This window comes from Typha angustifolia, chromosome 12 (genome assembly GCF_048772165.1).
Source record: "Typha angustifolia cultivar Huaian chromosome 12, ASM4877216v1, whole genome shotgun sequence".
Lineage (NCBI taxonomy): Eukaryota > Viridiplantae > Streptophyta > Magnoliopsida > Poales > Typhaceae > Typha > Typha angustifolia.
In genome coordinates, this window is record NC_133250.1 from 2,431,377 (window position 1) to 2,449,254 (window position 17,878).

General features: G+C 35.9%; 1 protein-coding gene across 1 annotated transcript; it reads right to left on the bottom strand.

The window, feature by feature from the left end:
• Positions 1 to 2,763: 2,763 nt before the first annotated feature.
• Positions 2,764 to 15,857, bottom strand: LOC140771866 (uncharacterized). The gene is made up of 14 exons (XM_073113644.1): positions 15,664 to 15,857; positions 14,274 to 14,347; positions 14,066 to 14,146; positions 12,141 to 12,216; positions 10,914 to 10,984; positions 8,241 to 8,342; positions 5,489 to 5,578; positions 5,331 to 5,405; positions 5,197 to 5,229; positions 5,022 to 5,102; positions 4,474 to 4,530; positions 4,311 to 4,388; positions 4,198 to 4,239; positions 2,764 to 3,325 (listed from the first exon to the last, which is right to left on the bottom strand). The coding sequence occupies exons 1-14, from the start codon at positions 15,698 to 15,700 to the stop codon at positions 3,122 to 3,124; spliced, it is 1,101 nt and encodes a 366-aa protein (XP_072969745.1). The 5' UTR covers positions 15,701 to 15,857; the 3' UTR covers positions 2,764 to 3,121.
• Positions 15,858 to 17,878: the final 2,021 nt, after the last annotated feature.

Sequence of the window (17,878 nt, forward strand, 5' to 3'; positions counted from 1 at the left end):
GATATCAGACCTGGGCCAAGATAAAAATATATATATCATATATTGTAACAAGTGAGTGCAATAGGCCTCCCGATAAAGCATTTTACTTAGATTTTATAAGAACATACTTATCTAGTCATATCTAATAAACTAAATATCCGATGTGAGGCTAAAAGACTATGGAAACGGATCATGATGTAAAGGCCTAGCTTGTACTGCTTATTACTATTTCAGGACTTGGGTCAAGCCGAACACAAATTTGGCTTGAGCTGGGCTTAGCCAGCTTAAAGTCTGGCATGTTCGAATTGGGCCTGGTCGGGTCGAGCCCAATGATCAGATTTAAGGCCAATCCTTCTCAAATACCCAACTCAAATGAATATCCAATTGGAATTAAAATCAGTCCATATTAATGCAAAAAAGAAAATCTAAAATTAAAACCAATGCTTCAATTTTACAATTTAATAACGTGTAATTTTTCAATTCATAATAATTGACTCTGATGTGAATTTTATTTTATTTTATTTTTTTTTGAAAAAAGATTCGTGCATTTGCTCATTAAATCAAAGGAAGAATACAATAGAAAGTCAGAGGGCAGGTCAATCCACACCTTGCTAACAAATTTTGCTAGAGTATACCTACTCTAGTGTAGCAGATTCGGATAGAGGAGGCTTCCTTCCTTCATCTGCCTGAGGCATTCCTCAACTAGCAGAGCTAATTCCCAGAGTATTTGATGGTCTCCTCTCTCATTGAGAATATTAACCAGGTCTTGGCAATCACAGAAGAACCAAACATTATGCCGTTAAGCCTTAGGAAAGCGGCTCCACCTTCACTTGAACCCTTCCGACCAGCATCCGACCAGCCCACCAGGCCGCCATAGTGAATGTCTACCGTGGTTTGGTCCGAAAGAGAGGGAGCGACAACCGGTTCCGGTGGGGCAGCAGTAAGCTATGGAGATGTCGTCCCAGACAGTAAGAATTCCGAGTAGGCTATCACTCTAAGCGGACATAGTTTTTCCCCACCGAAGATAAGTTTGTTTCTAGCTCTCCAAATATTCAGAAGTGCTTAAGATCCATTCTTCTAACCTGATACCAGCTCTAAGTTGCACTGAAGGAATGCATAGTCTATGGATTCTGGCATTGTAGAGGAAAACAGACAAGATAGGTCAATTTCCTTTCTTCTTAGTGAAGAACTAATCTCACCGGTGAAGTGTCGACCATCATTTTCTAGATTAGGAGCTTGACACGAGGAAGGGAGGCTTTGTTGTGCCAAATTAGTTTCCAAAGAATTGTCTTGGGCCGTCGACGACGAACACAGCCAGCTTCCAGATGAGAACGTCATCCTTGTCCCTGGAACTGTTGTCAGGATTTATTCTGAAGATAAGAACTAACTCCTCGGGGGTGAAGTGGTCATGTATGAGAGCACGATTCCACACTCTACCAACGAGAAGGTCTTTGACAGTTAGCTCTAGAGGAAAGGAAAGATGGAGCTAACAGTAGGGCAGAGGGATCCAAGGGTCTATCTGGGGTGATGGCTGACCAGGACCAAGAGCAATGGGAGAAGTATTTGGCTTTTAGAGTTTGTGCCCAGAGACTATTTGGTTCAGTGAGAAGCCTCAAGAGAAGTTCATGGATGAGACTTTGTTAACCAGCTCCATACTTGTGAAACCTAATCCACTTAGCAAGGTTGGACAGCATAAAAGTTCCCATCTCTTTGCCATGAGACCACCAGAAGCTCTTTATCACATAGTAAGTTTTTTTAGTATGCCTTTTGGATAACAAGTTGCTGCCATAAAGAAGATGGGGATGGAGCTTAAAAATGATTTCCCAAGACTGTTCTGCCAGCTTGTGAGAGGAGCTTGGATTTCCAACCTGCCATCTTTGTCTGGACATATTCAATCACAAAGTTTACAGACTAAAACGATAAAGTTTTTTGTCATAAGCATAAGCCTCATTGAGAAGTATGGAGAGAACATTAGATCCAATAATAAATAGGAAAGGAGAGAGTGAGTGAGCATCCTTGTCAAATTTTGCACTAGGATTTCCATTGACTCACTCTATTATAATAAAATATATATCACCTATCAAAACTATATGCACTCAATTTTATAGACTAAATAAAAAAAATAAAAAAATCCAATTATATTGCAAAAGCTCCTTTGAAACGCCAATGTTTTACCATTCGCAATGCCACTTGGTAGCTCCGCTCCAAAAGTTCACTCTGAGAAGATACCAACTCAGAGAATCTATGAAGAAATAGTAACGAACAGCATCAACAGTAGCGTCTCCTCTATTAAAAAATTAAATTAATAATATAAAAATACAGATATAGAAGAATAGAAAATTTAAAAGAAAAATAATTATCTTTAGTTTTTTTTGTTCCCTCCCAAATTATGTCGTTGTTAGAGGCAGTCCAACAGTAAGTTCCAAAGTTTAGATTTCAGAAAACACTAATTACTACAATTTGCATGATCATTAACTCATAGTCAATAGTACAAGGCAGCTGCTGTAGACCATTAAAACTTAAACCATTTCTATGCCAATGTAGCTACATTACCAGAAGTACACTGTGCATTTCTGGCTCATTAGTTGCTAGCAAACAAACAATTTCTATTGTCACCCATTATTTGTCATGCAACAACATACAAGGCAGAAACATATCTGGGTAATAGACAAAGTCGCCATACGAATCACAATTGACAAGTTCACAGAGGAAACTATAATAAGAGAATCTGACAAGTGAAAAAAGAATCCAAAAGTATTAATCACTACTACATTAAAAAAAACATTTTTGAAATAATCACGAACTAGTTAAAATCTTTCTTTAGAAGAGTTGGCCATATTATTGCATCAAATACTAAAATTATAGCCTATACATGTATAAGAACTTGTTTTTCCTAACTCTGCTCTTGTCTTACAGTAGGATATACAGGTTTCGGTAATAATCCAAAGCAAAAAAGGCTATTTTGAAGTTTCAATATAGACTGCCGACAAAAATTCAGCACTCAGAATGATTATCATATGCAGAGCACTGTACAACTATGAACTTCATGGATGTAAGATTTAAAGAGAAAAAAATACTTCCTCAATGATGATTTAATTTTGTAAGATATGGAACTTGGGGAACCACAGAGATGGACAGTTCATCAGCTAGCAGCGCGCGTTCTCGTAAGGACACTGATACTAGGAAACTTCCATCCAAAACGGTTGGAACTTGATGTGTCACTGCTTGATTCACTGCTTGATATGGTCGAGGATGAGGCACCATTTGAAAATTGAGAAACATCTGCCTTCATTGAATTTGATCTGGAGAACCCTGCTGTCACTGCATTAGAGATCCCCTGCAGCTCCTGAAAGGAATGGTCCAAATAAAAATTGATAGTTAGCAAACGAACCAAAATACTTGTCTCAAATAGTTGACAGGCCTTAAACAACAGATATCTATGGAGAATATTTTCTGGACATAAGTGGCAGTATTTGAATAGTTGAAAGCAATAATAGATCTCTATAGAACGCCCTTATATAAATAACCAGCTATATCATATGAGAAAAGACATGAACGAAAGCTGGAGAGTGTATTTGTGAAGACCATACTTATTTTGGATTTCAAGTCTCCAACTAGATAAAAACAATGAATATCACATTGCACGTAAAAGGTTCCTGCTGTAATCAGGCTGCAAGGCAAAACTGTGAGACAGCTTCACAGCAGCCTCTTGGAACCTGCTTAGTTGCAAACAGAAGGCTTTATCTATTGATGTGCAGATTATCATATGGTAGGAACGCATGAAAGACAGTGCTCAGGCAACACAAATTGCAATCAATACTTAATCCAAATTGAACTTAGAAACAGCTGGGCATTCCAGCACATAAAGCTCCACCAGTGTGGTCACTACATAATCATTAGAAACTGACAAGATTATATATATATATACATATATACATACATAAGAAAATTTTAAACTTTCTATGTAGCTATGAATGCACCTTGGGATCCACGAAAGCTAATCCCAAGTGGAGAGAGGTTAAGTCCTTTCACTTTTTTCGTGTCAGAATTTATAGGCTCATCCAATGGCTTTTGAAGGATAAAGTGTTTAGAACTTATCTCACATCTAGAACAACAGCTACTTTGACAAGTGTCTAAAGTCAGATTCATATTATTTTTTCCCATCTACATTTTCCTTGAAGCAAGAAAACAACAAATGAAAGTACGGAGCAAACCGACCTTAAGGCCTGAGGCTGATATAGTTGTCGATGAATGCAACACCTACAAAGATGAAGTAGGTTAGCTGAAATAGAAGCATTTATTTAGACATTTTTCATGCTCAAATTCCTAACCTTTGGGGTCGCAACGGCAGTAGATGGAGATGCAGATGGTGACTGTGGTTCTAATGGTAGAGGAGGTAGAGAACCTGTCTGTTATGGTGGATAATTTAACATCATGTAGTCAGGAAGAAGAGATCATAGAGGATGGCAAAATTGAAATAGGTTCCTGGCTTACCCATGCAACCGGCAAACTCTGTGAAGACTTGATAGTTTGGCAGGAAGGACTGGAGTCCTGTAAATTTATGTAGTTGATTCAGATAGACCAATATTGTAATAATAATAACAGCGTAAACAGACTATTGTCCTAGCATATGAACTGCCACTGCAATACATGACAAGCTATGCATCACAAGTTATCTTCAATGATCAATCAAGAAAATGAACTTCTAAAAACATATCACCATGGAATTGTTCAATCATTTAGCAATCATTATTTTGAATACTAGTACTCCATGCCAGCTTTGGAAGTTGGACATATGAACCCAAACTAGGTGATTATAAGTCAACAATAAATGCAAGGAGTATTGTACACTTCCCAAAATTAGATCGTCTGTGTTCTTAGGAACTCCAAGCATTTTCTATGTCCTAACTAAAGCTAAGAATTAACAACCCCAGAAGTTTGAACTGAAATAATACTAAATTAAGTATACAAATTATTCAAACTACAGACTCATAGTCAAATCAAATATCCCAAACCACAACAAAATAGTGGAGAATGCTTGCCTGACTAACTTCAACATTATGCCTTTGTTCCAATTTATTAGCAAACTTGCAAAGGTCATATATTCCTCGCGTTGTAAGATCCTAACAGGGGTTAATATAAATCAGACCAATTAATTAGATTCATGGAATATCAATAAGACGGAAAAGACCCTTATTAGAACTTGTAGTGCAATACCTGACTCAACTCAAGTCGGCCAAGCTTTGTCTCCTGAATTACAAATATAAGAATCAATATTGCTTTTCACAGAATTGAATGTACTTTTAAGTTGGATGTGAGAGTTCAAGTAGGATCGGTGCAAGAAAATTCACCAGATTCTGGACGACAAGATGAACAGATTGCATTTCCTCCTGGAAAGTACTTAGATCTCCATGCATAATTGTGACCTAAGAATGAACTAATAGTTGTTGAGATACCCATAAGCTCAGAAAGGAGAAAAATAAGAATCTAGAAAAGCATTTTCCCTTACCTCCTCCTTGGTGGCAGCAGTTAGTTCCTTGCATTCATCCAAGCGGCAATCGACACGTTCTATCCTTGAAGATAGATGACGCTTAGTAGCCTGCCAAGTGATAATCTCAACATAAATTTCATGAGAGAACAAATATGAAGAAAAAGATTGAAGCATATCAATTACATTAAGATGAACCAACAGAATACAAGTGAAAGATATTAATCATTTGAGAAAGAACATCATATACAAAGAGTACATCTTTCAGGATAGGATCCACCAGCCCACTTGCTGCCTAGTCTTATGGCATCCCAGTATAGCCACAGGTTCTTTTTGGGACAAAGAATAATTTCACAGTTTTCTATCTAACCATAACAATTGATTCAGAACTCCTTCCATCTTAGATGATGATGTAGCTATGCTTGATGCATTCCATTTAAAATATTCAATATACTTAGAGTAGTTAAAATTGTAGTAACCTCGTCAGTCTATTTCATCTCTACCATCATCTTCATGACATTCATGTAGTTCCCCAGTTACATACTTGTGCAGGTTGCATGTTGAAGTGCACCCACCTTAGCATGGCCCTAGATACTTGATTAGGATACAAGAATATATATGTCTGAGATATTGTACATGAAGATGAGAGATGGTGTCCAGCAAGATCTTACTCTTCACATAGCTAGCATTAAATAAATAATACCAAAGAATCAGCAATAAGAATGTAACAAAGGAGGCCTGACTGCCCATCCATCTTTAATTAACAAAAGTCAACAAATTGATCCTGCATCGATAGGCTCAGGCATCTGAAGAGAACCACAAAACATTTAAATTAAGAAGATACTCAAAACTATTAACTTGAGCATTAGAAAATATATTGAAGTACATCTTTTCACTCTAACATTCCAGAAGCCTAATACATTTTCAACACCCAGATAGTAGAACAGCAAATAAGGGACAAATCAGCGAGCTTTGAGAATTGATCTTTTAGTTCAATAATAAGTCACAGGCTTTGAAGATGCTTAGAAGTTAGAATCATTTCATCTAACAAATTCTACTACCAGCATAAGAGGTTAGTGTCCTGTTAGGAATTAGGATCCTATGTGGGTTTCAGTTCTTCAGGGCTGAAATGGATAGAACAGGTCAATTAATTCATTTTGAGTTTGTTTTAGTTCCATTATGTTCAACTTTTGTTTTTAATTAGTTGGGCTAGCAAAGGGTTAGTCATGTCGGAATTGTATTCATCTATTAGATTGAATCACTTGATCAGTGATTAGGGGTGAAAATGAGTCTGATGAACTCCGACCCAACCCGTTATCCGACCCGTTTTGGATTGGATTCAGATAAAAAATTTCTATCCGATTCATATACGGATTCAGATACTGGTCGAATATAATTCTCGGATTCGGATACGGATATTAGATATCCGTTTACCCGCATATTTTTTTGAATGATTTATAGTTTTTAATTTGCTTATTTAAATAGTGAATATTGATATTATTACTAATGATGTATTATATATTATTTGTAGAGATTAATTTTTCTAATTTTATATGTATTTGACATACAAAAAATTTATTTTTTACGAAACTCTTAATATTTTTATATTACTTATGTCTAAATAAAATATCATAATTCGTTTAAAATCCGGTCAACATCCATTTAAAATTCGATCCTCTATTCGAAAATTATCTGTATCCATTTAGTTAGGATATGGTTTTAAATTTTGTTATCCGTCCAATACTCGTATACGGACTAAAAATATAGATCCGGATGTATGTTGAGCACTATTCGATCCATTTTCACCCATATCAGTGATAGATTAGGACATCATACTAACCTAAGTTAAGCACAGGTTTCTCCACAATTTCCATTTCTTTGATCAGATTTGGCCAGCCAAATTGTCCCATAGCCTAATTAGGGCCAGCGATTAGTTTTGAAAGATAGACTTGAGTCACAATCTTTACTTCTTAAGATTCTAAATAGGGAAGTCCTACACAATGTCTAAACCTAAACCCTATCAAAAGAACCCCAAGTATGACAATTGAATCCCTGTCTAAAAGGCATCCACAACAATATCTAAGAGAAACAACCATTAAATTCCCCTCTCCACTGAGTAGTCTAGAGCAGTTACCCTCATAGAGAAGAACATTGATTGAACTTCTAACACAATCTAGTAATGATGACCTGATCAGAGATAATACAAGCAACCAGCAGAAAAGAAATATTATAATCAAATTATGAACGCAGCCTAAATGATTGATTAACCCAAACATTGATTGAACTTCTAACACAATCTAGTAACGATGACCTGATCAGAGAGAGATTATAATACAAGCAACCAACGGAAAAGAAATTATATAATCAAATTATGAAATGCAGCCTAAATGATTGATCAACCCAAGAGTAATGCAATATTTAGGGGGGTAAAATGATCGCTTGAGTAATCTTATAAAGTCACTTTTTGTATAGCCTGGCATACAAAGGAGTTCAATAACATTAATGCAAATTATGCATGACTTTTAGTTCCATAGGGTGAACAAGGTGAGTACTAGAATGTGAGAGCTAATAACACAAAACAGAGGACAATTCAATTGTTATTTTAACGTGATTCATACAAAAATTAAAGGAAATATGACCTCAAAATGTAATTTTCATATATCTACGAATGGCTATGCAATATAGTTTCAATATTAAACTTCTATCTAGGATGAACTCATAGTAACATAAAGACACTAAAAATGTGAAAAGAGCATTAAGAACTAAATCTTACAGTAATTGATGATGAAACTTGCTCAAGTTGTTTGCCCACTGCTGTACAAGCATTAGACAAGCTACGTCTAGTCACAAACATCATATCAGAAAGTTTCCAACCCTGTCCAATGAACATATATGACTCAATTGAAACATTAATTTGAAATCACAAAGTTCAAGTATTAACATGGTCAGCAAAAAGCTTCACAGGTTTTGAGAAAATGTCCATGTCCATGTGGTGAGGCTGGCTGTGAGAAAACTAGCTTATGTAAAGTGTAAACAGTGAAGTAATATCAATCTCTGTTTGCCAGAACTTACATAAGAAAGGTTTTCAAAACAGCACTTATAAAGTATCTTTTACTTTTGTTTCTTCACAAGGAACGTCTACTAAATTTTATCAATTTGTGAAACAGACCTATTTCAGCCTTGTTCATACCTCACAGGATTTCTACAACTTGGGCCATAAGCTAAAAGAGTCTCTAGTTTATCTGACAACAATGCACAAGCCAGACAGATTATCCAGCCAATCAGTTCCTCATTTTCCCCAAAGAACTCTGGTTTCTTTTTCTTGCTATCAGCTGCAAGTTTGACTTTGTTCATAGATCTTACCCTTAACTAGTAAAGTTTTCTGAATAAAGTCATTCTACAATGTTGTGATAACTGACAAGCACCCAAGATATGCAGGCAGCAACCCCAACCACATGACACATAGCAGTATGCAGGCGCCCTTTGTGTTCTAACATTTGAATATTAAAAATGTTATATATGATACACTATATAAGTATATACCATATACTATAGGTAAATTTTGGTTACTAATAAACTCTAAATGAATATATAGAACCATATTATATACATACAAATTACATTTGGCAGCATCATGCTTTTATCAAATATATAAAACTACAACCTACAAATGGCAATTAATAAGGAAGTAAAAAACAAAACTAGCATCATGTTTCTCTTACTGTTCATAGATCTGCCTACTCAGCACCCGTCCATGCTAACCCTATCCACTAAACCACCAAATAGTTGCCAAAAGCAGCATATGCAGCCCAGCCACCTTAGGCCCACCAAAAGCTACATATCTGCTGTATATGCCCTATGCAGGGCAGTCTATAGGCCTCCACCAGCTGCCAAAAATGTCTTTCAAAACATTGGTCCTTTACATTGATGGTTCGAAGTATCGGACGATATCAATACATACCCATATCAAATTTTACTAATCCGACGCCGACGCCAATGCCGAAATCAGTTTTTCCTTAGATCCGACCTAATATCAACTGTATCAATACAATATTGGACAAGTACCAGCCATATCATCCATAAACACAAAATTTTGACTTTTTTCTATTCTTATATATGGACTATATATAGAATCGTCCATAAACACAATTTTGATTCTTTTTTTTCTTTTCTTTTCTTTTATGTGGACTATATATAGAACACATCATAAGTTGCATCAAACCTGAATAGTGAATACAACTCGGGACATCAATTAGTGACTCTTGAAGTCTTGAACACAACATTTCGGCTGATTGGCTGGTTTCGGCTGAGGTTTCGAACGGGATCGGCCACCATCTAAAATGGGCGGGAACGGGTCGGATCCAACCCGGACCCCACCCCCCATCTACCTCTCTCTCTTTTCTTTCTTTTTCTCTCTCTCTCTTTTTTCTCTCTTTCTCTCTTTCCCTTTTTCTCTTCTTTCTCACCTCTTCCACCGACAACCAAGGAGATCTTCGGCAACCTCGACCCTCAGTGACGTTCTCCGACAAATATCCAATGACCTAGACCTCAAGTAAGTTTTTTTTATTATTTTTTTTGGTTTTTAATTCTTCTCTCATTTCCTTTATCTTTCTCTTCCTGCATCGAGTAGATCCGACGACCTCTACTGTTGCTGCTGCAATGAAGCAACAACAGGTGCTGCGGCGTACCTACAGCAACGGCACCAAATACTTAGAGCTTGAGAGAGAGAAGGGGAAAGAAGTAAAGAAAAAATAGAAACCTCGTCTATGTGAGTAATTTTTAGTAAGTTTTGAATTTTCAAAGGGGCGAAAAAAGAGAGAGCTCGGTATTCATCAAAGTTTTGAATGTTAAGTTAATACATTTTTTTAAAAATTTTTTAGGCTTCATATGTGAATAATTTTATTTTCTTTTCTCTCATTTTTTTCCAAATTTTTTAAAAAAATTCTATATTTTTAAATAATATTTAGAATTTTACATAATTAAAAAATAATTTGATCCGACCCAAGCAGCCGATACGACCGATACCGATCCCAATACTGGGAACCTTCCTACCTACAATGTTTTAAAAACTTGCTCTTACCTAGCTTTATCTCTGGAAGAAAACATATCATATATACAAACATTAGCAATGTGATTTGAAACACTTTGCTTGTCATTATGGACGAATTTCTATATATCTTGATAATGAAACCAATGAAGTCCTAAAAATTAAGAGATTTGATGTCCTAGAAAAAGTGTTCGACAAAAATGATGTTTATTTCTTGACTTCAAGAGGACATCAAATACTTCCCTGCAAGTGGTTTGTAGGCAATCTTGCAATTGAATGGTGATTATATTAATGACAAAAAGAAAAAGTGATCCTACAATAGGTTGATGAAATTTTATTGTCTTTTCATGTTTTGCTTCTCCATATTTCATACTTTAAGGACAACAGATAATGCATTACCTTCCATCTTATGTAACCATATCCAACAGCTCCAACAACAATAACAGCTGTTACACTATATGCACCAGAACCTGCAAGGAAAACGTACATTACTGATAATTCAAGGCCACCCACAGATCACAATGTTGAAACAATTCAAAAAGCACAATAGCTCATAAAAGAAATGCTATATATTGGTCAAATCAGCCACCTGTGGCTGATACAGTATTGGATTATTTTCTTATTACATAAAATTCTAAAATTATTTATAAATGAAGGAAAATTTAAAATTTTAGAGAAAAGATAATAAGAAAATACTCACATATGAAATCTAAAAAATAAAAAAGGTACTCAAAATCACAATAAATTTTTAGTTGAATCTAGTAAATTTCTGTGCTCATAAGCTACTATTGCAAAAATGGAACAAAAAGATAGAAATCTCTTCTTCCCTATTGTTCTGCAGTAGTATGAGTGGGAGAGGGTTTCATTCAACAAGTAGGTAAGTTGTTGACCCGGAATGGGATCGCTCGTGAGCTCCCAGTGGAAAGACTTGCGTAGTCCAACCCACTGCGCCATAAATGCTGAAGAAATGGGGGTCGCATAGCTTTGCAATATGATAAAAATGAAGATTTGGGCAGCCTATACCATTCCAAGAAAGGGTGGAGGGGGAGTCAGAAAGTAGGAGAGAAAGAGAGAGGAGAAAAGGAAAAAAAACTGTAAAAAAAAAGAGAGAGATTGAAAAATAATCGCCTAAGTTCACCAGAGTGCGAGGTTGCCGAATTGTCTACCAGATAAGCTCGATGAAGTATGAGAGTTGGGGAAAAAAAAGTAAAAAATAAAAACTTTAAAAAAAAATGCAATTGAGCACTTCAATTATTGATGTCCCTCGTAAAATGGATTCGACTTGAATCTTTAAACAAACCGTATTGACGCAGCATCAAGATCAACCAAAATTGTCATCCATGATTGTACCCTCTAAAGTTGATGACTAATCCAAGCAATATTTACATGAACCTACTTAAGCAAATTCGTGAACCAGACCCATTCATTTAAACCACCTGGGGAAAAAAAAAACAAGTTCTCTTGTAAATGCTCTTCAAAAATCTAGTGAAAAGAAGTGCAAAGTTCTTAAACATCTCGACATCTTACCCACATACTAATGAAAATTAAAAAGAACCAAACATAGAAAGTTTAGAAACTAAGAGACTTCAAAAGAAACAACAGCAAGAAATGTCTGTTGTTAACAACCTGATCTGCTACCAGTTACAATAGTAACTGATCTGGATGAGGCCAAAAACTGCAACTCCTGCCTTAGGTTATTGACCTGCAGAATTTTACAATGCAACACTCAAATTTTCGTAAAAGCTGGAACATGGCAAAATAGATGTACCAGGAGAATAATCATATTGGAGGTAAATCAAAATTATCACAACTTGCAGAGTATATGGAGCAGTATATCTTTGGAAGATGCAAGATACAACTATCTAGGTGTATTTCTTCACCAGAAGTGCATGGTAGAAGTCTAGATCTGTACTCTTACTAACTCTTGAGCATCTTACTTAGATCGCAACACATAAAAAGAATGACAACATCAGCCTTATATCAAATCTGACATCTAGGTTCTAAGTTCTAACCTGTACATAAGATCTTGTGGCAACTTTTATTTGTCTTAGATTTAGAGAGTTCTCCGAGTAACCCCAAGGGCATGTGTTTAAAGGCTACAAAGGAATAAACATGCTAGCAAGTATCTGTAAGCAAATGTGATTGAAAAAGAGAATATAATATGTCACTTGCTCGGTGAATTGCTCTTGAATGTAATAGAGGAGAAGCTTTAACCTCTGCAAATGGTGATAAGAGAAAAGTTCTACTTGATGCAAAAGGCTATTCTGCTTTGAGTGAAATGCTACCAGAAGTATATAAAGCAAGGAAAGGCGTAGAGAGAGAAAGGAAGTTAGATTTGAGACTTCTCAAGAGAAATAAGAGAAAAGAAGAAATCGATCAGAACGAATTGTCGAGACTGAGGATGATCCACTAGCAAATCATCATTTGGATCTGCAACAGATCTTCATCTTCTCTCAAATGATATGTTGAAACCTAAACCCTAGCCTAGATGATCACCAATTTGGGTCTGCAGCAGATCTTCTCCCATGTGAAATTTTGAAACAAACCCTAACCTAGATGATCACCCAACAGTAGCAAAGGACGTGGAGATGGGTCCAACTACTAACAGATGGCAGCAAAAACCTGAACTCTCTTCTATCAACTTTTCCTCTTACTTGTCTCTTTTCTTCTCTCATTTTATACCGTGAAAGGAGTTATTCTCGTGCTGACAACTTGTTAGTATGAGATGGACCAACTGGCACACAATGTCATGCAGCACCTAACTTTTCTGATAGCACCAACAACCAAACAAAACCTACATGAATTTGTGGCAATAGTACAAGACAAGGATCTGTGTGACACATGACACAGTGCACGTTGGATGGTACATCTGGTGCTGCCAACGTGCTGGTAATGCTTGAGAAGAGATATGGTTAATGATGTTTGGAGGCATCGCTGCCACTAGGGCTGTCGAATTAAAACTGGATCCAAACTTGACTATTGCCATAGTAACAATTACAACCATGATTGGGAATGCGACAAATACCAACACCAAAGTTAAATTATTTAAGATCGGTTAGAGCTGTCAAACTTTCTTTTCAATGTGCAAAACTTGGGTTGAGTGCCTACACCAACACAATCTCTTCGAATACAATTTGAGCAATCTTCGGTGTTATCAACCATTTTTACTGGTTCAACAACAGTAATAGAAACTACATATTTTTCAAACCTACATACAAAGTTTTCTTTACTAAAACAGCGCGAATACAACATGCTACATTCTTGATAGTGTGGGTATGCCAATTAACCCTTGTCACAATAAGTGTAACATCTTAAACGAATATGGGTACACATAATTAACATCATCCTTGTCAATCTATACCTAAAATTTGTCAACATGTACATCTAACAAAATGCAAGAATTAGCACATGAATCCAGAAAGAGAATTTCCATATGCCAATCAATTGAATAAGTCTAATAATTAAAAAACAAGGATGTGATAATTGACAAGGAATTAAGGGGCAGGAAAGGATAAAAGGAAGAGACTCAAAATAGAATCTGAGTTTTAAACCTGAGCTAATAGAGAATCAGCACGCGGTCCTCCAGTAGATTGAGGAACTTCTTTGTCCTGTTGTAGGTGCTTCGTGACAATCTGTAGCATCAATGTCAAACATACTTTCAAAGTTTCAATCATCCATCATTTCATGTAGTAAAATAAGAAGTATTTTCAAGAATCGACAATTATTTTTACTTTATTAATTCAACTTTAGGTGAAGTACCTTCAACGTATTAAAAAATATGCCTCCAATATTAGGAAAGTTCCCTTCCTTTGTAAGGATGGTTCCAACAATTCCTGCAAGAAAACAACTATGTATTAATTTAAACATGCAAAAGATCAGAAGACAAATTATTAACAGTTTTATTGACATAATCTAATCAAAGTCTAACAGATATCTTTATGAACACAATGAGAACTTGTTCAGAATTCCTCAATTGATTGATCACATAGAAGTTAATAGCAAGACACATACTTTATCATTCTCAATTATCACCATATGGAATACTGAGAAACTAAGTCCTGCTGCCAAAACCATGTAAGCCAACTCAAAAATATTTCCCAAGTATCGACTTCTAATATATCTGGACAGCTACCTGGATTTATGAGCTGCCGAAAAAGCATGTGCCAGTGGCAAGAGACGTGTTAGGTAGCACACTTCGTGTCACCAAGCATAATGTGCAATGATGTGGCATAGTGTGTGTGTGTGTGTGTGTGTGTGTATCTACAAGCACACACATGCATATACTAATACACATATCGTTTTCTCGGGCGGCCAATTGCGACCTCCATACTAATACTTGAAACTTTAGATTCATCACTCATTGCTCCTAATTCCGCTTTCAAAACTTCAGGCAATTGAAAGTTGACACATTTGTTGCACGATACTATTTCCAAATAGTTCAGTTTGCTTTGCACACAAGCCCCTTATGCTAATGATTGGCAAAAAAAATTTGAGAGTATTGCATCTTCATCTCATCAATTATAGGCCAGCCTCACTTAACACTGCTCTAAAGATTTTCATTACAATGTGAACCCTGCCGTCCACCCCAATTATCATATCCTAGTAAGGTAGTAATAAAGGATCACCACAAACCATGGCACACAGCATTCATAAGAAGCACTCACTTTACGCAACCAGGATGAGTGCAAAGAGACCTGCCGATGACTTCCCTTCGTTTCATTCCTTAAACTCCTTCCATAACTCCCGTTCACTCCAAATCCACTACCTCAAATTCCGACCTTTCCAGCTTTACGCACTAAAAGTTTCACAAACCTCAAACAACTTTACACGTCAAGTCAAAAGAGAACTGCTACTTAAGCAGCGACATAGTCATCAGAACACCTATCAATCGCTAATCTCGCATCCATGCCTCGTAAATCTTAATATTAACTCTCTTATGCTTCTATTTTAGTGCAATCCACTTCAAACACAACTGACGCCCCAAATCACAAAGAAGAAAACTTGTTGCAAACAGATTGAAGTCCGATCAAACACTACGACTAAAACTTTCGTACAATCCGATGAATTCATCCCACAAACGAAGAGGAAAACTCGAACTAGCCCTAGATTATACGACAACTGAAGACTCGACGGAAGAGGAAGGAAGCACCTGCTCCGATGACGATAGTGAGTTTCCCAAGCGCCATGGACGATCGAAACCCTAATAAGCGATCACGATCACAGGTTGTCCTTCCACCATTACATTGAGCTAGCTCTTCTTCTCGAGTTTTTTTTTAGGGTTTTTCTATCCTCGAGATGGCCTTCTTCTCGCGTTACCCCTCTGGGCTCTGGTGTAAAATGCTCCGACGTCATCCTCTCTCCGATGTTTAATAAATAGGGTAAGGACGTAATAAGAAAAATTGAATTATGTTAATACATATCCTTTTATCCTATAATTAAAGGTCTTTTAACGATTACGAGGGCATCTATGTCATTTTGTGGCTAATTTTTTCTGACGATAGACTAATGGAAGGGTGAGATTAAAATTTCTCTAAAGTTTAGGGAGGATATTGAAATTAGGTATAGTTCATAAATATTGTCATTGCCGTCGTAATTGACGAAAAAACCAATGCGACTATGTTATCCTGTCTCTCCATGGAATGATATCAATGTATCATGATACTACAATTCAGATCAAATTAATGTACCAAGACATGATTAATTATCGCGATTCGCTGCGGTATGTAAATCTACTGTTAATTCTGCGGATCTGTAAATCTTCGTTGTCCATTAGTTGTACAGGAACCTTCAATTATTTTTATCATTTAAGAGTCCAAAGGCCAGATATGGGCTAAATAAAGGACTAACCATCCCTAGATATAGAGATATTTAGACGCTACCAATGTTTAGCTAATATACTAAATCGTCTAGTTTAGACTTCAAACCGTGCGTGTCGCTAAACTGATTCAAACTAAATGCCGCCGAGATGATGCTCTAAATAGTCATGCTGTTGAACTGCTCCTCCAAACCAACAACACTACTAACCTGTCAACTGAGTCGAGTCATCGAACCATAAAATAATTTTCTCCATAATAATTACTTAGAATTGAAGTTGATATTATGACCTCCTTGGTTATTTCCTTGTTGTGTAAATATGGGATACTGGTATGCGCATATAATTTTTCTATGAGTATATAAATGACTTCATTTCTTGGGGAGCAAGAATACAATTAATGATACCTTCATCATGATTAAAGTATTACATCATTGTGCTTTATTTGATCATGCTGTTCATCTTAAATCCAATAGCTTAGGAGATTTCTAATCTAAGGAGTTGAACAATTTCATTCTCAAAATTAATTTAGTAGTAATCTAATGGCCTGAAAAAGTTGACTTATTAATATTAATCTAGATTATTGGATGTTAATTCTACTCTGTAGGTGTAGAATATTATATTGTTTAATTATTGATAAATAAAAATCATTTTTTAATAATAATAAAAAACACTGCATTGAATGTTTAAGTGACGACTCAAATCATATATTTAGGTATCATATGTGTTAAGGAATTTACATAATCAATATTAAAATTAAATTTATTTTATTCTAAAAGTATTTGTTTGGTTATTGAGCTTTGGGATTTGTTAAACAAAGAATATTAAGTCGTTTATAATGAAAACCTATTTATTGTAAGTATTATATGCTAAGCTGAAATACAACATCAAATGGTATTTTACATCTAAGACTCACTTTTAACACTTGGCATGAGTGTGATAAGAAGATTATGGCCATTTATTTTACTTTTTTGAATTTGAAGATCAAATTGCATGTCTAAGCTTAACTAATTGTTGGGATGATATGACCTAAACAAAATACTATTGGGATTGATAATTAAATTGATAGATTTATAAATAAAGTATTCTTTTACGGAAAAATTATCATCTTTCATTAACAAATAAATAGAAAAGACTCAAACTTTTATAATTTTTTCCCAAATTCTAGATTCAAAGGCAAGCGCCATCTAGGACTATTAGTCATGCGTTCATTATATAATCTTCCCATTGACTCTAAACATCCTAATATTTCAAATGTGTAATATTGAGAGAGGATGGATTTGTCCTTATTTTTCTTTTCTTTTCTTCTTTCCTCTCCCATTTGGCTCGTTCACTTTACTCACGCCACCCGTAAGCAAGTGCATGAAGGGTTCGACCTTGAGCTATGTACCCTCTATTTCCTCTTAAACACTCCCCTTCCATCCCCTCTCTCTTATCGAATAGTTTTCTTTTTGTTGAGCCTCCTTAGCTTTCCCCTCTACTATGTCGTTGTTACCAAAGTCAAAGTTTAATGCCCCCTACACTCGCACATTGTCGAGTTGTGAGTAATATT